The sequence below is a fragment of the Eptatretus burgeri genome, chromosome 12, assembly GCF_056783735.1.
Source record: "Eptatretus burgeri isolate ZD-2024b chromosome 12, Ebu_testis_v1, whole genome shotgun sequence".
NCBI classification, from domain to species: Eukaryota; Metazoa; Chordata; class Myxini; order Myxiniformes; family Myxinidae; genus Eptatretus; species Eptatretus burgeri.
Genome location: NC_140972.1, coordinates 74,656,862 through 74,680,639, shown reverse-complemented (window position 1 = coordinate 74,680,639; position 23,778 = coordinate 74,656,862). Strand labels below are relative to the sequence as shown.

Genomic DNA, 23,778 nt, shown 5'->3' with positions numbered 1-23,778 from the left:
TATATATTTTGTATATATATTTCTTTGTTTTAATGATTAGGAGAGATGTCATGGCACAATTGTTGTTTTATGTCTGTAAACATGGGAATTATTACTCACGCCATCGGCTGAGCACTTGAGTATCGTGATGATCCCGTCTGTGTTTGTTTCTGTTTGTCTGTTTTTTGGCGGATAACAAGGGCAGCTGGAATGGCCAGATTTTGTACAGATTAGATTTAGGTGAGGATCTGCTCACCTCCACTCATTCGTTCCTTTTTCCCCTCTGCCTGTGGAACCACTTTCCACACTCTATTCAATGTCATTCTTTCCTCCAGGTCTTCAAGACAGCTGTTCATCATCAACACAAATAATCCCCAATCCAAAACCATGATCTTTTCTACCCTCATTAGCCCACCCAAATCCCTCCTCCACCCAAATTTCCAGTTTTCCTTCCTGACATTTTCTTTCTATATCCATCTTGTCCACCCTTTGTATCTTATCCTGCCCCACCTCCCCATTCTTTGTCACACCCATTTTGTCCAAGTCTCCCTCTACCTTGGCCTTCAACTCTTCTTCTGTCTCTCTGTCTGTCTGTCTGTTTGTTTGTCTGTCTCTTTGTCTCTTCTGATCATTTTGCATCCTGTTATGTCCTGATCTGTTCAGTGTACTGGCTCTTCCACAATCCTCGACTGTATACAAAAAAAAGAGCTTCATATTGTGAATGTCTTCAATGAGTACAACTATGAGCTCACAAGGAAAAATATAAAAGGAAAGTTAGTACAAGACTATTTATTCATGCCACGGACGTTGACGCATGTTTTTAATCCATATCTTGTATATGGGTTGGCTCAGCATGTCATCCTTCCGAGATTGGCAAAATTAGTACCAGCTTCCTGGGGTCATAAGCCATTTGAGTACTCTGCCACTGATTGTCGACCCATCCAGGACTACTCTTCAGCCAAATGATACTGCCTTGGCAGCCCTATGTGCCTCACTGCGTCTGAGAATTAGCATAACTGTAGGGCTTTTTTTTGTTCGTTTGTTTGTTTTGTAAACAGAAGTGATCATTAATAATAAAATAAAACAAGATATCGATGCCAACAAAGCTTTAAAAAATATTTTTATACACCCTAACTTAGGCATTGTCTCCCCATCCTCAGGCATATCAAATTACAAAACAACCATGACTTCTAAGGAGAGAAACAGAATGGCGTGAGTCAGCGCCTCTCCTGAGTGTATTCCAGTTGTGGCTTGGTTTTTGTGTTTGCAAATATGAAAGGATGTGAGGGTTAGTCGGTATTTGACAGCCTTTTTGTGCCGTAATAACCATGAGCACACGACAACTTACATGAAATTAATGTATATCTCTGAGGCCCCCAGTGTGGTTATTCACCTGCTCGGACGAGGCTGGTGTTCGGCATTCCTATCTCGGCACTTATCTCGTGATGCTGGGATGTCAGCTTAAAATTCCATGTTGTGTTGATTTCTCCATCGTGAATGAATGGTAATGTCTTTGTAACACCAAAGTCTACTCATGTCTGCTAATAGCCTTGTCTTGCATAGGATGCTTTATGAGCTTCAGAGCACTGTATTAAAAAAAAAAAGAACGAACCCATTTGAGTTTATAATAGTCATTCCCCATCTGCGGCTGCTGCACTCATTATCTCTCATCTTGATTACTGTAATTACCTCTTCTTTGGTCTTGTAGTATCCCAAATATATCCGATAAATTGCAATACCCCGCTAACATTGGTCTTTCACATTCCTCATTCTTTACTCGTTTGTTAGCCCTCTGCCATCTCTCCCCCACTGGATCCCCACATGCCATTGCATTCATTTCAAAATACTCGATGACTTTCCAAATTCCCATTTATTCTCCTTACACCATGATCTCTTCTTTCCGTTCGGCCATGTCCTGTCCTTTTGTTGTTTTACCCACAAGCGCCTCAAGCTCTCACTTAACACTCCTCCCTATTCAAACCAACTCTTTAGAAATCCTTGACATTTTCGCTCCAGCAGTCTTGACTCACTATTTCTTTCCACTTCGCGCATCAAAACCCATCTTTACAGTGAAACAAACGCTGGCATTAAGTCTGTTTTGGATGCTAATCATCTGTCGTCCTATTAGAGTGTCCCCTGAGCCTTTTTCATGTGGTGAGCAGCCATTCATGGACAAGACAAAGCAGTGGAGAGACATAGAAGAAGCCATGTTGATACGAAACCAGTCTGTGGATAAAGCCACATCCTCCTTTCTTCAAGCAAAGTATGCAGGGTGATGGGCCATCCTTTAACCTGTATTAATGATCAAGACCTGGAGTTTCAAAAAAATTTTTTTTTAATTAAAAAATGATGCGTACAATCGTGGATGAGCAAACTGTACAATTTCACTGGATAATGAGGTTTGCTGTACAGTGTTGTATGGTAGTCACTTCAGCAGGGACAGTATGCACAATTTCTAAAAAGGTTTATGGGATTGTACTAATAGTACCGAGCCGTTTACCAAATGTGTCCCACTTGTCATTGCATGCTGTACAACAAAGCCATTTGTTTTGGTTGTGCGCTTGTTCTTTCTGTAGGGAGGAGTTGGAAACCCTCAGCGATGAGATTAAATTGGCGAGAGAGAAGGGCATGAGCTCAAAAGTGCTTCTCGCAGAGAAAGAATTGCGTGAAATGAAGGATCAACTGGAAAGTGCTGGGGGCAAGGTGAGGTGGATGGATGGATGGAGTTGCTTTAATTGCTTCCTGCTAATGCACAACTTTAGTGAAATTATTACTTGCAAAATTGAAGATTTTGAGCACACCACAACAACAATTGAAGATTTGCAAGTATATTTGTTGGTCGACTTTGTTATTCTGTCTGTCTGTCAATCGCCTGCAGGTCACAATTCCAAACCAATCGTCATGAAACTTTACCAGGTTATAGAGGTAGTTACAACTGAGAAGCCTTTTGATTTTGAGGTCAAAGATCATCTTGAGGTCAAATTTCTGAAATCGTCATTTTTCATTTGATTGACTTGAAAGTTGAACATCATTTGTGCAATGTGTCATTGAATTTGGAAGCCAATTATTTTTTGAGATGAAAAGATCAGAGGTCATCTCGATGTCAAAGTTCTAAAATTAATTTTAATCTAAAAAAAATCGTCAGTTTTCATCTGATTGATCTAAGCTTTGATTTAAGATTTTAAATTTTAAACTTAATGAAATGGATAATTTGATGTATCCATGGCAACTTTTTAAAATTTGATTACTGCATTCGTTGCCCCCCCCCCCCCCACATGTGGAACCAACTTCCACATTCTCTCCAATGTCATTCTTCCCTCTAGGTCTTCAAAACCGCTGCCACCACCATCTCAGATCATCCCCAACCCAAAACTATGACCTTTTCTAACCTCGCTAACCCCCACCCCCCACCCCCGCCCCCAATTCCAATCCCTCCTCCATCCATATTTCCAGTTTTTCCTCCTGAGAGTTTCCTTGAAACTGTTCCTTTTGTCCTGTTGCGTCCTGATCTGCTCATTGTACTAGCTCTCTTCCATGAGCCTCGACTATATATATATATACCAAAAAAAATTGTGGCTTCATTCAGAAATCATCACACTGATTGCCTTAGACTGAACCATTAACACTGAATAAAGCAAGGCTTCCACCATTTGTCAAGCATTTTGCCTGTGTTTGTAAATTGTGTTCCATGCACAGTCAAGTTGCGTGAGATGTTCAATATTTTCTTGGAGAGAGAATATTGGGTACTGCATGGCTGCTCCGGGTGAACTGTAAGTCTTTGTTCCATGTTTCCTGGATAATTGAATGCTATAATTGTGGCCACGGCAGGTGGTGGCAGTGCAGGCAGAGACTCAGCAGCAAGAGCTGGCTCAACAATGGAGCAAGGCCTTTTGGAAAGAGTTGGACATAATGGTGCCTGGGTGGAATTCTAAGGGTGAGTTACCTTCTTTCATGACATTGTTAGTCTTCCCTCATCTATTGTATACCTCCATGCTTTGAAGACTCTCACCTTGAACGCTTCTGCACATTAACACTCCATGCTAATACCAAGCTCAAGCACACGACTGTGAGTTTTCTTTCTACCAAAATACTTGTCCGTGTTTATAAATGTGGGACGTAGGCTTCTTTAGTCGTGCTCAACGGTCAGACAAACACATTGTCAGCACCAATAATTAGTAAGCCCTCGATTTACAGTGTTCGTTATAAATCTTGATTATTCTAAAAAAATTTTTTTTAAGGCAACTCATTGTCACAGCACTTGAAGGTGCAGCGGTACACTTTTACTCAGGAAATATGACATTTTAACTGCAATTTTCTCAAACAGCCGAGATCGTACTGCTTGCTATACACGTATTACTAGCAAGCATGGAATAACATCAAATCTATGCAAACAGTGATGGTGCATGGGGAAGCTTTCCTCTGATCCAGAATATTCGCTGGTTAACCGCAAATGTTTATGGACCGAACCCCGTGCACTTAGCCACACACAATGTTACCCCAGTTCCTCTTGATGCCAGGTTTCCTTTGATTTGTAAGATGACCATAACTCGACATCTATAAATCTTGGCCTCCACTCGTATTTGCATGTTGGCCTCCATGGCCTGTACGCATAACGTTTGCCATGTTGTTATTGAAATAGATGTACAGAAGTGAGAAAAATTATGGAACCTAAGAACCTCTATTCATCTTTTCTTCTATCACCGAAGGTGGAAGGTGGTTATGTTTTCAAATCTGTTTATCTGTTTATCTGTTTGTCTGTCTGTCTGTCTGAGCAAAATATCTCAAAAAGGTAAGGATGGATTTGGACGAAACTTCATGGACAGGTTGGGTGTGTGACAAGGACGAATTGATTAGATTTTGGTGAAGATCTGCATCTAAATCCAGATACTAAATTTTTTTAAGTTATTCTTCACCATTGAGAGATGGGGCCAAAAAAAATCAAACAAATATGGCATGATATTTCAAAACGTTCTTGACAGATTTGGGTGAAACTTGGTCGACAGGTTTGGTAGATGACAAGAACAAGACGATTAAATTTTGGTTCAGATCTGGATACAGATCCAGCCTATCAGTGGGATATAAAACGAAAACTGTTCAGCCTGGCAGAGGTATCCGCTCTACCAAGTGCTGTTCTAGTTTGTATTTCGATAGGAGGCAGCTACTTTTATCTTCGTACCATTTTGAAATGATTAAACAAAAACTCCCTTGATCGTTACTCACCCGCATCAACAGCAAATGCTGCGAATCGTATGTCTTGAAAAATTCCAGTTGAGAATAGCAACACATGGCTCCAGGAAGGCTTTCAACACACATTTTGTATTATTTTGCCAGGCATCAATGCAATGGTTAATTTTGAATTGCTATAGATAACAAAATGCCTGGTGTTGGCTTAATGGTTAGGGTGGTGGGCTTTGGATCCTCGAATCCTGAGTTCAAGTCCCACTTGGCTGTTGAATTAATACCAGGTGGGGTTTATTCTGCCTGCCATCCTTCCGAGGTCAGCAAAATGAGTGCCAGCTTGCTGTTATCCTGTGTCGGAGTGGCGACCCGTCCAGTTGCGTGCGATGCTATTGTACCCAATAGCCAAGGAGACTGCTTAAGCACCACCAACGCTCTGCACAGACTATGGTCCCAATGGATAGATGAATATGGCCCTGTCCAGGTTACATATTTTGTGTACAAATTGCCCCAGTGCATCTCTTCACTCCAAAGAGGGTGTCTGTGTGTTGTTTTCTGTTTCATTGGCATATTACAAGAAGTTTGAACCTAGGAGGAGGCCGTTTGGCCCGCCATGCCTGTGCTCTGTCAGAACATTAATTCAATAAGTTTATCGACTCGATTTCAATGGGTCTGGGGGTTGGGGGTGAGAATAGTGGGGCATTACCATGGTATTATTTTGCGAACATATATTTGAGAGATTGCATAAATTGTATTGCTAGTACGCATAACTCGATAAAACTGATTCGCTAAATCGGCTCAATAGTGGTTTGGTCTATTCTTCGTGATGTGAAACATTACTTTTTGTCCCTTGCCCATATGAGAGCGTCGGAGACGGGGGACATTAAAATGAACTCCGACCGACCAACCGACCGATCATTCATCCATGTATTTTTGAGTACGCAGTTTGAACGCTGTTGGGTACTTTTTCGTGCAAAAACAGTTGAACGTTTACTCATGACATTATCTCAGCCTGATTAGATCACGGCAGTGATTGGCTGAATTTTGTTGCCATGGCAACCATCTCAGTAACTTGGCTTGTGCACACGGTATTTCACAAAACGTTCAAGATTTTGCTTTCATATTACACAGATGTATTCCTAATACCACCCAAAAGGTGAGGGACCTCGAGTATCAGCTCCTTGTTTTTGTTGCCGCATCTCTCCAGACAAGCTCGGTGCAGATGAAGTTTCCAGGTTGTTGGGCGTGGCACAGCGGCGTGTCCTGCAGTTGGAGGGTGACCTCTCATTGGAGCGCCGGAGGCAGGAATCCGTGCAGGACATGCAACAAAGGGATGCCCAGAGTAAGCTGGAGGACAGACTTCAATTAGAGCTGGGCAAGCAAAGGAAAGAGTTGTCAGCTCTGCAGAGGCAGCAGGTACACTCCCAATTATGATTCGGTACCATTCATCGAAGAGATATTAAATGCTGGTGATTCTTGGACACAGTATGCTGGGTGGCTTGCCCAGATTCTATTTTTTTTTTGGAGAGTATTGAGCCACACTGGCCTGCAATTTTCAAAACATTGGGATTGTTTTTAATGTCCATAAATGGGTGCTATCAAACGGGCCAGCCAGTTATGGCCCCTATAAAAAAATACAAGCATAGTCTGTGATGCATCACCCGAGTCTCATTATCGAGTCAGAAATTGAACCCAAACTTGGCAGCTCAAAGGCATGCTATCCTGCTCACACCTGAGCACTCTTGTTGATGCCCAAAAAGATAAAGTTTGTTTGTATTTACTCTGACCATTTTGTAATGACATCTGCATCTATTTAAAGCATGTTACAGTTATGATCGATAACTGATTGATGGGTAAGCCTGGTGTTGGCTTAGTGGTTAGGGTGGTGGCTTGGGATCCTAGGGTCCTGAGTGGGTCCTGAGTTCAAGCCCCGTTGGCCGCTGAATTAAAATACACCAGGAGGTTGACTCAGCCTTTCATCCTTCCGAGGTCGGCAAAATGAGCACCAGTGTACTGGTAAAGGGGACACTGCATCAGCGGCATAGCTTCGTCCCAACCAATGATGCAACCAGCAGCCACAGGCTGCACTCGATAGAGAGAGAGAGAGACTGATTGATGGTTGTTGCAATTGCGAATAAAGTAAAAAAAATGTTGGGTGTACCATTTGCTCTGTTTTTCTTTTTTTTTTTTTCCTTTTCTGTTTCCCCACTATGTGCGGTAGGTCGTGGAACTGCGTAATGCAATGGAGATGGAGATGAGGACCCAGCTAAAAAGGCAGACCGTTGCACATGCAGATCACCTCCAGGAGGCTCTGAAGCTACAGGAACATGATCTTCATGCAAAATACCAGCAGGTAGATTGCAATGATTTAGATTGTAGTTGGTGCAGTGAAATATCCTGAGATTACCTTCTTTGTATGATGAGATGGTGCAGATGGAAAGTGCTTGGTTTGTGTATGCTTGACTTGTCCTACCTATGTCATGTTTGCTTCGGTACAAAAACAGGTAATGCAGAGCAGGCTGGAGGAGCAAGAGCTAGCACTGCGCAGCGCTTCTCAAGAGGTACACTTTGCCCGGATGGAAGATGTGCAGGCTGCAAAAAGGCGCCTGCAGGCCATCGAGGGTTCTGTGGAAGGTACGCAACATGCAGTCTAACATTAACAGTCTATGGATTCTTATGACGACTTTCTGTTGATATTTAAAAAAAAAAACTTTTCACCCCTGGTGTTTGTATTTCGGTCATTAACAATGAGAAGTTGTTCTACATTTCCCTTTCATTTTGATGTCGTACTTTTAATTTTCTTTAGTCAAGCTGATAGCCGGATTGCGTGTTTCCCTACAGGGCTGGCAGAGCGTGAGGAACAAGTGCGTCTTGCACACGGGCTTTGGCAGGCCATAGACTTCCTGCAAGAGTCCTTGCGTACACCGACGGGCGACGGGCCGAGTGCACCACTGGCTGCGGCACTACATGCGATGCAAGCGGTCAGCCCAAACCTGGCCGTAACGACCGCCATGATGGCGGCTGTGCCCCAATTGGCCACCGAACGAGGCATCTACACGGAGGACGCCCTGCGGCATCGCTTTTCTCATGTACGCAAACTGGCACGGCGCGTGGCACTCGTGGATGGGGACAGGAACAGCCTATACCAATACCTTCTGTCATATCTGCAGGTACTTGCTTTTCAAGCACAGCATCACAGCACTGAAATCTGTTGACTGAAGTTGTTTCCAAGAAAGAGTTATTTCTAGGTACCAACTCTTTCGAGAAAGTTCATAGAACATATTACCCTGCACAGTCTCGAGAAAAAGGACACGGGTGGGTCTGCGAGCAGCAAATTTGATTCGTCGAGATGACGTAAAATGCCGTAATATTTTGTCCAAGTCCTGCTAAAATGAAGGTGTTTGAAAGCGCCAATGAGGCAAATTGAGCTCTACAGTGTATACTGTTCGGTTCCTGAAAAATGTCACGAATGTTGGTGCATTGTTTTATTTCAAAAAACAAAGATTACAAAATATATATACATATATTTTCAAACATGGTCTCGGCTCGTGGAAGAGTGATTACACAGAACAAATCAGGACACAATATAACAAAGGGAACAGCAGAAGAAAGGAGAAACAATAACAGCAGGGCAGAGGGAGAAAGTAGTCGGAGATGGACAAACGAGGATGCAGGTAACGATGAGGGTTAAGGGAGAAAGCAAAGGGTGGACAATGTGGATACATCAGCAAAATTGTGTTTGACCGGTTTGTGATTTTTGTCAAGTTCTGCGGAGAGGAAAGAAGCTGCTGCCTATCTGTCAGAAGGATGAGAGTTGTCACAGCAGAAATTGGAGTCATCAGCAAAGAGATAAAGAGGATTTTCCAGAGAGTCAATAGGAATAATATGGGGCCTAAAACACTACCTTGGGGTATTCCAGCCTTGATAGGGAGAGGAGACGAAAGGATTCCATTGAGTGCCATACGTCTGCTACGAGAGTAGACCAAGTCAGAAAGCCATATGTGAAGTTGGCCTTGGATGCCTTAGGCTGGGAGTTTGGAGAGCAAGGCAGGATAATAATCATCAGATATGTCCAGAGAGATTACCCTGATCTCATGTCTTCCATTGCGGGCCTCCATCCATTGTTGGGTGAGTAGAAACAGCATGTCCAAGGTAGAGTCACCTGGTTTCAAACCGAATTGGTGATCTGAGATGAGGCTTTTGGAGAAAAGGAAGGATTTCATATCAAAAAGGTTAAGACACCAATGTTGTGATCATGATTTGATTTTACTGCTTGCAGACAATTACCTTGTACAAGTTTGATTTTCTTGTTCAGCAAACAAATACCTTTTGATTTTCTGCTTCTTTGGAGTGTTTACCAGGTGGTAGAATTTTAATCGCTGATGTCTTTGCTTCTTTAAACGAATTATGCTGTTGCATTCCAGTGCACTTTTGTTTTTTTCCTCTTTATCTCTGTACCAACGTGGCAGGCTTTCCTCATGGCGGATTTGCCTGCAACAAAGCCCCCTAAGGCAGGGCTTTCATCTGTTGAGCTTGAAGACCCCTTCCTGCTGCTCGCCTATGCCACTTACTGCCTTGAGCACGGCGACCTTGAGGGGGCGGCACGCCTTGTGAATGCGCTGCCTGGTGAGGCTCGCCGGGTGGCTGACGGCTGGCTCTCCGAGGCAAAGGTCACACTGGAGACACGGCAAGCCTTGGGTGTTATGTTGTCTTTCGCTGCAGCAGCGGGGCTGTCTGCCACAGTTGCACAGCCATGAGAGCACCTACCTAGAGGTGGTCATTGTTTAGAGTCATGGCCGGCGTAACAGAGATTGAAGGATGGTGATTATTCGGTGGGCCATTGTACCAAATAAAGGGTTGGAGGAGGATGGGGTGGGTGGGGTGGAGGGCAAGGAATGGGAATGTATTTGCATACCTCCTCTGCACTGTCAAATATGATTGTACAGCATGACTGCATATTGTAACGCAAAGTTGCATGACACTGAACCATAAGTGTGGGTTCATTTGTTATGAAATGCAGCAAATAAAAGAGTAAAACCACTTTGCATTGCAAATCTTTTTGGAGAGTTAGCTTGATTATCCACCCGATTCCTTTTGTCACACCAGGGAAGGAAACTTTTGTCAGACTTTGAACCAACTGTGTGCGGGTGTGTTTGAAATATGTGTAATGTTGTTTTTTGGGTTTTTTTTTTTTTTTTTGCAAAATAGCAGTCATGTTTTAAGATGAAGTACCAAGTTGTGCTCAAATTTTTTTTTTTGTTTTGCAGTAGAGCTTGGTGTGTGGGGTGTGTGAAGCGGTGTATTATTGGAGAAAATATGTGTGGCTAAGAGGAAAAAGGAGTCTGACATTTCCATTTCTCTTCGACTGGTATCTTTCGCTTTATGTGGTCTATAATTTCAAATAAATTATCAACTAACAATAATCTGAGAGCAGCCATTGCGAAGCAGTTATTTTTTTTTGGCCTGGTCTTTTTTACATGGCCATTGTTATTTTTCTTCGGAAGCCTTCCTTTCCCATATCCATTGTGAAATCCTCAAATGCCTTGTGTGCAAATGAGCTATTTCTTTGCTTTGTGCATTGGACAGCCATATCTGTTCCTCTACCTGTGTTAAACCTGTCCTTGCTCTTTCCTTGCGCTGACCTGGTTCTAGTTGGAGGTTTCCTTCATTGTCAAAGATGTACCATTGCTGTTTGTTTTATTTATTTATTAACACCATATGTGCACTCCTGGTAACAAGCTTTAAGGTTTAACTTACACTGGTTTCCAATGTGCTCAACAAGTTGTTAAAAGCGGTTTTTAAATTTATTTTTTAACCAGGTGTTCGTTCTTATTCGTTAATGGCTTATAGCATGGTATTGTGTACACTGTGGTCCTAAATGAGGAGAAAGCTTAGAAATTGAACCCAGTTTTAATAAGATAAACAATCTTAATGTTGTGTAATGCCCAAGTGTCTGTGCTTTCAGAAAATGTACACTTTGCTATTGGTCCTATGGATATAGTGGCTTACAAAGCATGTTTTTTATCCAAACACAGGCTATTTTTTCCATTTTTAGGTCATCTCTTCGAGCATGACCTAATAATATTGGTGTTGAGAGGAGAGGTGATGATCCGTCCGTCCGTTCACAATGAAGTTGAAGCGGGAGATCTGGTCATTAGTGATCCTGATAGAGGTCGATGAGACTTACACGATGGTATGACTTTCAAGGTCACCGAAGGTCAAGGTCAAGGTCACGAGGCCTTTGACGTTGTGAAAATGACGATTTTGAAATTCTATCTCCTCCGCCATTTCTCAAGCGATCTTGAATTTGATTGTAGCATATGAATCTATGGGACAATATCTAAATTTTGATTGGGCTGGATTTTCGATATTCGCTTTCTTTTTCGTGTCACGCGACTTCAAAGTTGGCAAAAAAAATGCGAAAATGACGATTTTTCATGCGAAAATGACGTTTTTCAAAATCTATCTCCTCCGCCATTTCTCAAGCGATCTTGAATTTGATTGTGGCATATGAATCTATGGGACTATATCTAAATTTCGTCGGGCCGGATTTTTGATATTCGCTTTCGTGTCACGTGACTTCAAAGTTGGCAAAAAATGCGAAAATGACAATTTTCAAAATCTATCTCGTCCTACATTTCTCAAGCAATCTTGAATTTTATTGTGGCATATGAATCTATGGGACAATATCTAAATTTGGGCAGGCCAGATTTTTGATATTCACTTTCGTTTTCGTATCACGTGACTTCAAAGTTGGCAAAAAATGCGAAAATGATGATTTTCAAATTCCATCTCCTCCTACATTTCTCAAGCGATCTTGAATTTGATTGTGGCATATATATCGATGGGACAATATCTAAATTTTGTTGGGCCGGATTTTCGATATTCGCTTTCGTGTCACGTGACTTCAAAGTTTGCATAAACTGCCCTACCTTCAGGAGGCTATATATTTTCTCGCAGAGATGACCGTCACTCCCGCACGGGGGTAATTTTTATAGCTCATTTTTTAGAAATGTGTTGCATGTCTGATTGTATATGTTGTCCAAAATGGTTGAAAATGCATTTTTTGTTTGATATATATCATTATACATAAGAATAGAACAATTCCTCGAAACAGTACATTTCTTATGACCTTCTGCATATCTCGGCACCTTCAAATGTGTAAAATCTTAGATTTTGCAAAATTTCCCCCAATCATAGTGAAGCTTACAAAATCTTATTCCAGAAATTTGAAATGCATCTGATAGAACATCTTAAATAGCAATTTACTTCTGCATAAAGTGATGATTTAAAATGGCAAGTTTCAACATGGATCATTACTACATACCAGTTTTTAGGTTCACTCACATGATTTGGTCAAAATGTTAGGAAGTACAAAACAAATTGCATTTACCAAGCTGCTACAAAATTACTGGTAGCTGTAAGCTTGATTTTATAACCATAGAATAAGTTTACCAAGATGGCCCTATGATATAAAAATCGATATCAAAGGTCGTTAGGAAGTACATAACGTTTTAAAGAAATCTGCACTTTTAATCCTAAGATGTTAGCTTAGTTTATCACAGCATGTATTTCTATGGTTAAGTTTATGTGCATATATATTTATGACCTGAATGAACACTGATCAATTTGTTAATTTAATATGACCTTGACCTCTTTGCTCAAGGTCAAATATCAGGTTAACCAAATATTCTCCATATATATGGTTTCCAATTAGTGTATAATACATATCTAAGCCATTAAACCAATTTTCGAATGATATGAGTGGTTCCTTGATACAGATAATTGATAACCAACTTTGACCCTGTCAGAGCAATAGAAAGAGGAAGAATTAAGCTCTGCCCAAATAGATCCTGAATCCCATGATGTTGGCTAACAAATGATATGCAAAACTTAATCATACAATGACTTTCATTTTTTGGTCCCCCGTGTCCTAAATGTGTACATAATACCTTGCTACAAGCCTAATACATTGCGGCACATTGTGCAGACTCGGTTTTACTGATGTGCACATGCTTTTTTTAGACACGTTCCAAAGTGGCATTTACTGCTCATTCTCGTATTTTGTTTTTCTGACAATTATTGGTGCGCCATCAAATTTGTATCCTTGAACGGTGAGACACACGTGCGGCGCTTGCGGAGGAGGTAAGAGGTGCTGGCGGAGTATGTCTCTCCACTCAATTGTTAGCAGAGTGTTAGGCCCCTTTTTTAGGTCATCTCTTCGAGCATGACCTAATAATATGGGTGTAGATGTCCTTCGATCCGTCCGTCCGTTGCGAAAATGACGATTTTCAAAATCTATCTCCTCCGCCATTTCTCAAGCGATCTTGAATTTGATTGTGGCATATGAATCTATGGGACAATATCTAAATTTTGATCGGGCCGGATTTTCGATATTCACTTTCGTTTTCGTGTCACGTGACTTCAAAGTTGGCAAAAAATGCAAAAATGACTATTTTCAAAATCTATCTCCTCCTACATTTCTCAAGCGATCTTGAATTTGATTGTGGCATATGAATCTATGGGACAAATCTACATTTGGTCAGGCTGGATTTTCGATATTCGCTTTCGTTTTCGTGTCATGTGACTTCAAAGTTGGCAAAAAATGCAAAAATGACTTTCATGTGAAAATGACGATTTTCAAAATCTATCTCCGACATTTCTCAAGCGATCTTGAATTGGATTGTGGCATATAAATCTATGGGACAATATCTAAATTTTGTCGGGCCGGATTTTCAATATTCGCTTTCGTTTTCGCATCACGTGACTTCAAAGTTTGCAAAAACTGCCCTACCTTCAGGAGGCTATATATTTTCTCACAGAGATGACCGTCATTCCTGCACGGGGGTAATTTTTTATGTTAACATCACTGAGGAGCAGCGCCCTTGGTTTGGGTTCAAAGAGATGCTTCTGCACCATGTCAAGGTCCTCGGTGACCTGTGAGGTGTGCTTTTTGTGCATGTTTTTGCAGCTCCCGATTGAATCCTCCAGCTAGACTTGGGTTGAAAACCTGCAACCGAAGAGAGTGAAGTTATGAGCAAGGGAGGAAGGTTTTTATGTTTCGTTTATTGAAAGAGCTTTCTTTCAAAATGCATTTATTATTTTGCATCGCAGTAAATCCTTCTATACTTTGGTCGTGACACGTAAAATCTGTATGCCATTCTTAACTCGAGATTAGGTGCTGCTGAAACTCTTGGAGTAGGAATTTTGAAGTTTGTTAGGGATTTCAGCAGCAACGGCCTACTCTTCTTTAAAAGGCACTGTTGCATCTGTGGGACGCGAAGCTTACTCTGACAGGACAGTGTCATCTATATCTTGTGTATGTTCTTCTCTGTCTGATTCTTTTTTTCCCTTGGGTGTTATGCTCTAACTTCCCTAATATAATGCTGTGGAGGAACACAAGTAGGCCATTGATTGTGTTTCCGTACAAGATAATCTGTAGTTCTTTCCATCCCTCCCCATCCTTGCTTCTGAAGCACTTGGATACCATTTTATGGTATGACAAGCTGTTTGTCCACCCTCCTGGTGGGTAAGCTTGTAGAATGTGGATTTGAAGTGGTTGAACTTTGCTGAATGCAAAGATTGTATCGTATATCGGGATCATTTTAATAAATTATGCAATTCGATATGCTTTTATTATTATTATTATTATTATTATCCCACCCCCGGAGGGAGGGAGCGGGATATTGTAATAGTCCGGTTTGTTTGTCTTTGTTTGTTTGTCTGTCTGTCTGTTAGCAACTTTACGGCAAAACGGCTTTAGCAAACATGATCAAATTTAATCCACAGGTGGGCAATGAACCTTGGACGACCCCATTAACTTTTGGGTCCAATTGGATCAAAGGTCAAGGTCAAGGTCACGAAAAGATCAAAATCGTTTTTCGCTCATAACTTCGTCAAAATGATCTGATTTACTTCAAACTAAGCTTATAGTGAACCTCATTCTGTATGTCACTTATAATCATACCCATTCCTATTGTGAAAAATGCATATTTGTGAAGATCGGTAGAGTCCGAAGTTTTGGGGGTCATGGTCATCGGTCAAAATTACAAATTTTCCATTATAAATCAAAAAAGGTTAGGAATATGCGTGTTTACTCTGGAAGACATATATCAAGTCCTTTATTGGCTTTCATTTGACACCATGACCTTTTGACCTTACGTGGCCTTGAAAGGTCAAAATCATTTTACGGTCATAACTTCGTCAAAAATGGTTTAATTGACGTCAAACTAGACTAAAATATTCCTTATTGTATTCCTTATAATCAACATTCAGGTTAAGGATGTATCAAATTTAAATTTGATCCCCAAAATAACTTTATGCCTTAAATGGGCGGGATTTGTTGTGCCTGGCACCACTTTTTTTTTTTTTTAACATATGCAAGGACGAAGGCTCGTAATGGAACTGCCACTCAATCACACACGCACACACATCGACATACGAATGAGACAAACACTTAACGCAGCCACTGAGCTTGGAGGAAGTGTCGTCATTTCTCAGGATACTCTGGGTACCAGCCATGTCACCACAATGCACTCAGCAGGGTATTTCCTGAGGAATTTCCTCTTCCCCATAGATACCAACTGGTGGGGATTGTCCATGGTCTATTCTTTTAAATGCTGAGCATCAAGCAAGGAAGCAGCAAGTACCTTAAATTTTTTTTATTTTTTTTTAAAAGTCTGGTATAATTCAGCCAGGATTTGATCCGCCGACCTCCCAGACTCAGAGCAGATACTCCAACCATTATACCATCGAGTCTGGTAACGTACTTTGTGCTGGTAATTATGTTGCACGATGTGCTTCATGGACGTACTCACATTGTACTATGTACTTGATAGATGTCCTACACCTTTCGAAGAAGATAGCAGACCTTGCATGTGCGCTTGCCCGAAATTTTCTCCTGTCCAATGCCCTTTTTCTGAGGAGAAAGGCAGAGCTTTCCACACCCTCTTAGTGGGTAGAGGAGTGGAGCTTGCATCAAGCCAGCAAGCAAACTCGGTTTATAAACACCCATTCCTTCCAGGAGGGATCAGGTGGTGGGGTGGGCTGACTGAGCAAATTAACTGTGCCAGTGGCTAGTAATGATCTCCTCCCTCTGGCAGGAGTCGGTAATCGATGTGCACAAGGGAAAATAGTAAGTAGTCAACCCACCCTGTGGTGGGTGGAGGGTGGGAGGGGGGAGCTGCCCATGACCTGACCCTGGGTGGCCCAGGACATCTGCAAAATTTGGTGGCAATCGGCCAAGCCGTTTGAGACTATAGGTGAACAGACATACAAACTGTATTTTAATTATGTGGATTATTCTTCCAATGAGAGCCGAAGCTGGGTAACAATACTCATTATAAGAAAGAGAAAAAGAAACAGGATTGTACTGAGATTATAGTACTTTTCAGTTTTTGGTGAATTAGTAACTTGACAACTGGAAAAAAGTAAAAGGCTCACCTAATGACCCCTCTCTCCCACCCCCCCCCCCGCCCTAATTCCCATATATTACTTAAAATAGAAGCATCCATCCATCCATCTGTGTGTGTGTCCATCACACTTTATTCTAAAGGGTTCCTGCTGTAGTAGAATAATAGAAATGGTACGGTTGGAAAGCTGAGCGTCAATTTACTTGGTTGGAAAGCGAATAACCGATTTGGAACAAAGTGAGTGTCCGTTTAACCATAAATATACGAGTTTTCAGAGCCCTTCTTTCCAGGTTTGAGGAAGAAGAAAAAGCGAAAATGCGAGCTTCATGCAGTGGATCTAACTGTAGCATTGATTATATATTCTTCGACAGCAGGGAACACTTTCTGAACAAAAGGGAACACAAAAGTAATCTCGGCTTTGATTTCATTGTGAAACATGGCTACCTCATTCCTGTGATTCGTCCTCTTTGCTTCGATTTCAAAGAAATTAATCTTGTGCAAGTCATGCTGTGTGCAGGTAGGAATGGGTTACCTTTGTTTATGCTCATAGATGAGGATGTTTATAGTTAGGGTGAAATTGAGTACAGTACATGATCTGGGAAATGGCCTCACTTGTCTGTATAAAATTTATCTCTCTTTTAAGCCCATAAGGGGGCGATGTTGCCTGATAGTCATGGTCAAACAAAATTCCAATTTCAAACTCTGGATGAAGAGATATGATTCTTTATTTCATTTGATATTGCATGAGGATTATCCGAGCAATATTCCATATGCAGCTGCAATATCAGGATCCTGTTGTAATAAGAGATTGTGTGTGCCTGGGTCTTGAGCAGTTGAATATTAATGGGGAGTGATGACAATGTGAGATATTTGTGCTGACAGCTGATTGACGCTTATGTTTTTTTTTTCAAAAGCAGAAATGGGTAAAGCACACCGTCAGCTTCTCCCACAAATAAACTGAAGCACAAGGTTTGTGGCTCCGTCATCGTCATCGTCATAGTCATACGGAAGTAGCAGGTAATCCTGTTGAATCTTCTGACCTTTGTTTTCGGCCGTCTTTATTCCATTCTTACAGACTCTGCTCTTTCAACCCTCCATCCTTCCCCAGTTCCCTGAGGTTGCATGCGACCTAATAGCAACCCCTTCCTTGTTAAACTTCCAAATTGCTGCTCACCTCTACTCATTTGTTCCTCTTTGCTCCCAGTTGTGGAAGCTCCTTCCTGGGGTAGTGCACTCACCTCCCTCCAGGCCTTCTGGATGGAACTGCACATACCATCTCATGTCATCCTCGATATTTCCCTGATATTTTATACCCCTATTAACTTTCTCCAATCCAATTTCTCTTATAGGTTGCTGTGTTCCTCCATTCCCCTTTTTCCTCTTTTGATATTCATTGCCTTACTTGTCAATGGCTACCTGTTGTCCCACTGACTGTATGTTGCCTTTCTTGGTCAGTCACATTGCCTTCCTGCTCTTACATGAGCATAGACTTTGTAAACAAGAAAGGTAGGAAGCATGATGCACAAGTTTAAGAAAAGTGGGATAAATGAGATGTGCAGAGATGGAGGTGGATAATGAAGGTGTTGTCTGATGTCAAAAGCGAACATTTCAGAGAACAGATGGTGTGGGCTCAAGATAAGCTGGGATAAAACCAACAGGTCAACTGTTTGTTTCAAATGAGTATGCAGCAAGTGCTGTCTGCATAAGAGTCACACAAACTAATCATACACTGCTTTTGTAACCTTTGATTCCATTTACCAGGAATTGCCAGATGAGACATCAGGACTTTGGTCTCAAGTGGTGAGTGTAATCCATAACACGAAGAGGCTGCTCTTTGTATTAAATGAAGGAAATCGCTCAGCGATGAGTGTGCAGGTTCTTGGATGATGGTGGCTGATGGCATCAATGGAAAGCAGGTCGGTGTGCCAGATGGTTGTCATTATCACGAGAATGAGACAGGACTGCCTCGTAACCTGTTGTTTGAGGCTCAGAGCATTTGGACCAATTTATTTCTGCATGTCCACCGTAGAATTGATAAAATTTGAAACTGTCGTCCAGTTTGAGCATAAGCAGGTTTGGGCAGGAATTTCTGGAGTTTGTCCAGGATGACTGTGATAATTGGCCTACTCTTCATCGAAAGACAGCTTTCATGTCCACCAACTGTGAAAATATTATTTTCGTTTTTTTTTTTTTTAGGCAATCATGCTAACCCTTTGAACCCTCGAACCACCTGCAAAGCTAGCCTCATTCCACGTCCATCAATGAATCCGAACTGTCCATCAATGAAGACCATGTGTAGAAGATCTGAGCCCAAATTTCACAAGAAACTGATTGGGTGGTTAACATCCACCCGGGGAATGATCACTCAATGTAATCTTCTTGCGTTTGGCAGCTTGGCTGCCGGGTAGCTATCATTTGTTGGGGTGCGGTTGTGTGGCTGATGCAGTGCTCCTATACTAGTACACTGGTACTCATTTCGCCGACCTCAGAAGGATGACAGGCTGAGTCAATCCCAACTGGTGTTAATTCAACAGCCAACGGGGCTCAAACTCAGGACCCTAAGATTCCAAGCCAGCCACCCTAACCATAAAGCCAACACCAGGCTTACTCGATGCAATGACCTGCTGCAAAACACTAGGGTGACAATTTGTAGTCTGGTTACAGAGTAATCATAGCTGAGACCCCTCAAAAGGTGAATAATATACTACCTCTGAAATATCCTGTCAGCCCAAAATCGATGTGATCAGAAACCTTTGAGAGAAATTTTCAAGGGGTATGATTGAAAATTGAAAGGGCTGACAGAATGGCGTAGAGGTATGCACACTCGCTTCTATGTGTCCAGGTGTTTCACAGGTAGGGCGATTCATCAATGTGTGTGCCATCCCTCAGATGGACGTTAAACGGGCGTCTGGTCTGCCAGCATTCGCTGGTGGATGTTAAAGATCCCATGGTGTCCTTCGAGAAGAGTAGGCAAGCTATTGACGGCACCATAAGCAATAAAGGAAGGAAAAAAAAAAGAAAACTTCACCAAAAGCAAAACTAAAAGATGTTCCTTTTGTTTCAGAAATCATGTCACACTTTTATAAACGCTTAACCAAGAAGTGGCTGGCACTCTAATTCTGAAGCTAAAATGACCCACACAACATGCATGCAATTCCTGATCTCCAGCCTATTGGAATAATGGTTGCCCTTCGTAGTTGAAGATTGCCATTCAGATATGACGGGCGAACACCTGAGAGCTGGAGTCCTCATTCGGCAACCATACTTTGAGATTGCAAGCAGTGTGAGCACCTCAGCTGGAACCCAAAAGTTAGCGCAGAATGACAAGATGGTATATAGTTTTTGATTTCTGTATATATTTGTGTGTGTGTCTATCACAAATGTCCTACTGTCATGGCCAAAAATATTGGCACCCTTGCACTTTTTTCAAATAATGCACCATTTCTTCCAACAATTGTTGAAATTAAAAAAATATTTTGGTACCGCATATGGATTTCCTTGGTTTATAGTGGAAGAAAACAAAAAAAAAAAAAACCCTGAAAAAATGACTTAATCTTCGCTTATTCCACACTGAAATCCTAACATGGCCCAGACAATATTATTGGCACCTTTTAGAAGTTGTTGGACATAATTAGATTTCAAGCAGGTGATTCTCCTTTTACTTTGGAACTGAACTTCCCTGTGGTGAGTTGCAGGTGCCTGCAATATAAAAATTACTCATTCAACCAGTTTGAATGGAGAAATGGAGTCATTCTGCTGTTTTGTGTCACTGTGTGTACCACAATGAGCTTGGAGAAAAGAAAGAAAACCAGAGAATTGTCTGAGGAGGTCAGGCACAATATTGTAGCCAAGCATGGACAATCTCAAGGCTACTAGTCCATCTCCAGAGACCTTGATGTTCCTGTGTCCACTGTACGCAATGTTATCAGGAAGTTTAAGGCCCATGGCACTGGCACTGTTGCCCACCTCCCTGGACGTGGTTGCAAAAGAAAACTTGATCGAAGATTACAACGAAGAATTGTTCAATTAGTGGAGAAAGCACCTCGATCAACTGCCAAACAGATTAAAGCTGACCTTCAGACACGAGGTACGACAGCTTCAACTCTCACCATCTGTCACCAACTCAATGAAAGGGGGTTCTATGGTAGGAGACCCAGGAGGACCCCACTGCTGATAGAGAGACATAAGGAAGCCTGACTGGAGTTTGCCAAAACACACCTGAACAAGCCAAAATCCTTCTGGAAGAATGTCCTGTGAACAGATGAGACTAAATTTAGAGATTTTCGGTAAAGCACATCATCTCTATGTTTACAGAAAACAAAATGAAGTCTTCAAAGAAAAGAACACCTTCCCTACAGTCAAACATGGAGGAGGTTCAGTGATGTTTTGGGGTTGCTGTGCTGCCTCTGGCACTGGGTGCCTTGAATGTGTGCATGTCATCAGGAGATTACCAAGGTATTTTGGAGCACGATGTTCAACCCAGTGTCAGAAAGCTGGGTCTCCGTCGAAGGTCATGGGTCTTGCAGCAGGGCAATGACCCCAAACACACTTCAAAAAGCACCCAGGAATGGTTCAAGACAAAACACTGGATCGTTCGGTGGCCAGCAATGAGTCCACATCTAAATCCCATTGAACACCTGTGGAGAGAAGGCACCCTTTAAATCTGGGAGAATGGAGCAGTTTGTACAAGAAGAGTGGGACTAACTTCCAGTAGAGAGGTGTAGGAAGCTCATTTTTGGCTATAGGAAGTGCTTGACTGCAGATATTTTGTCCAAAGGCTGTGTTACTAAATATTAAGTCTTGGGTGTCAATAATTTTGTCAATGCCATTTCTTTTTATTTTCTGATTTAAAAGGATATATTAAGTTCTGAATCAAAAACAAAGGTTTTGTGATATTAACAGTGAAATAAAAAATTGTGGACACGGATACTTTTGTCAATTTCAACTTATTTTTAAAGAAAATTGTGAGTTATTTGAAAAAAATTGCAAGGTGTCAATATTTTTTTGGCCATGACTGCATCATTCCATTCCATTCTCCCAAGCACTTGCTTCTCTTCCTTTTCTATCCTATCAACCCTTCTGTTTCTCAAATGTACTCTTCTGAATTTACCCCTCTCTTCCCTCCTTTTTTGCTTCAAATGTGATATTAGATATATCCATGATTTGTATTTTCTTAAAGCAGATTTTGCATCACAGCGAGAATACCATGCATTAAATTGTTCTGCTAACTTGACGATTAATGTGTCCTGTAGACAGAATAAAAGAAGTGTGCCAACCTACCGCCTTGCTTGCACTGGGTTGAATCTGTTGGACTTTCTCCTCTTGGCATTTTTGTCTTGGAAGCCCATGTTTCTCTCCTGATGCTTTATGCTCCCTGTTCAACATGATGCAAATGCGATAAATCTCTTTTCCCTGAACGTTCGTGGACTCGTGAAGAATCTCAGGGGGATTGGCATCATTTGGATACTGGGTCATACTTCATATACTGAACAAAAGCTTAATTATTGAACGATAGGATCCAGACAAAAGATAATTGATGTGCAAGACCATGATGCGATAATTTTGTCGAGAAAACGCACAAAGAAAAATTATGTCACATCTATATCCATCCATCCATTGGGACCATACTCTATGCAGGGCGTCGGTGCTGCCTAAGCAATCTCCTGGCCTACTGGGCACAATCCGGGACGGGTCGCCACTCCAACGCAGGATACTCGAATGGCTCAATCATCACAGCAAGCTAGTGCTCATTTTGCCGACCTCAGAAGGATGACAGGCTGAGTCAACCTCACCTGGTGTTAATTCAATGAGAGGGAGGATTTGAACTCAGGACCCTTGGATCCCAAGTCAGCCCACCCTAACCATTAAATCTATATGTCTATACAGTATACACCATAATGGGGACAAAAGTAAGTAATGCTTTAGTTGTGTTTTATTGAGCTATGTTGTCATTCTTCCAAAAGTTTTTCAATATTTTGGGAATGTTAAAAACGGTAACTCAGCCATATAATCATACTTTGATACAAATGCATTTCAAAAGTCCATAATATTGTTACGAATTCTGGCCTGCCTGGCGTGCGAGCGATTGCGTAACTCCAATCGCAACCGCGTCGCCCACCGGACAGACAATTCAGTCGTGACCCTCCTGGAACTACCGCCAGGAGCCAGTCACGGGTGGGGGTTTAACCTCACCATGATCGTGCCAATTGCCCACCCGCGCAGGATAGGGTTGCTCGCCAAATTCGACCTACCTAAGTACCTGCGCGAGTAGTCGACCGGGCAATTGTACCTCGCCGCAGGTCGGTCGGCCAAGGACACGAACCGCTTAAGCGGTCCGTTCCGTGCTACTGTGATAACCGAGCGGTGTTATCGCTGACCTCGACGGATGTGATTCTGTTTACCGGGTGCTTACACCCCTCTACCAATTTATTCCATGATGCAAGATGGCACTTTCAAAAGGGAAAAAGATGACGAACGGGATACATTTCACACAAGGACATTTATTTAAAGCACATATTGCACACACAACACAAGCAAGAAATAGAAAACAAAAGCAATACGACCGTCTCTAAACAAGGATCAATTTACATGCACAGTTACTTACACAGTTTCTACTTGGCAGGAAACGGTGCCACAGCATGCATACAAAAACATAGAAAAACCCTCCCCAAAGGCAGGGAGGTAGACGGGGTTCATAAACCTTTATGACACGGGACCTGGAGGATCGAACGGGTCCCGTGAGACCGAAGGGTCTTACCCGCGCCCTCGTGGCGCGACGGTGGGCAGGTTGCGACGTCGACTCCCCACGGCCTTGCGTAGCCGTGCCTGACCTCGGGCCCCTGGCGTGGTAAGCGAGCTCTCTCCGGCGTTGCTGTTGGTGCTTCCACGACCCACGACCCAACAAGCATAAGACTGAAGGGCAGAAGGGGCTTCAGGACCAGAGAGAGAGAAGCCCAAAACAAAGAGGTCCAAACGAAGGGAGGGAGAAGAGAAGCCCAAGGGGTGACCAGCGCCACGAGACCAAGAACGAACGAGCCAGCATGAACCGAGAAGAGACCCCGAGCCTCGGGTCTGTTCGCCTTTTGTAAAGCGGGGCTCCGCCCTTTGCCCCGCCCCGTTTCTGGCTCCACCTCCCTTCTGGAAGCTTCCCAAAAAGGGGCGTGCCCTCTCACTCCCCCCTCCCCGCGCCGTGTGGGGGACGAGGAAAGTC

The 23,778-nt window shown here is 42.3% G+C and overlaps 2 protein-coding genes across 2 annotated transcripts in view; one reads left to right on the top strand and one right to left on the bottom strand.

Moving 5' to 3' along the window:
• IMMT (inner membrane mitochondrial protein) overlaps positions 1-14,783 on the top strand; it is a 62,824-nt gene extending 48,041 nt beyond the window's left edge. The window contains exons 7-14 of the mRNA XM_085848537.1: positions 2,142-2,242; positions 2,556-2,682; positions 3,808-3,913; positions 6,365-6,573; positions 7,379-7,510; positions 7,662-7,791; positions 7,999-8,327; positions 9,627-14,783. Of these exons, the coding sequence (XP_085704663.1) occupies positions 2,142-2,242; positions 2,556-2,682; positions 3,808-3,913; positions 6,365-6,573; positions 7,379-7,510; positions 7,662-7,791; positions 7,999-8,327; positions 9,627-9,914 (1,422 nt within the window). The 3' untranslated portion in view covers positions 9,915-14,783. The remainder of the gene's footprint in view (positions 1-2,141; positions 2,243-2,555; positions 2,683-3,807; positions 3,914-6,364; positions 6,574-7,378; positions 7,511-7,661; positions 7,792-7,998; positions 8,328-9,626) is intronic.
• The window catches only part of LOC147015922 (uncharacterized), a 74,342-nt gene that overhangs the window by 15,805 nt on the left and 34,759 nt on the right, over positions 1-23,778 (bottom strand). The gene's annotated exons all lie outside the window — the stretch shown is intronic.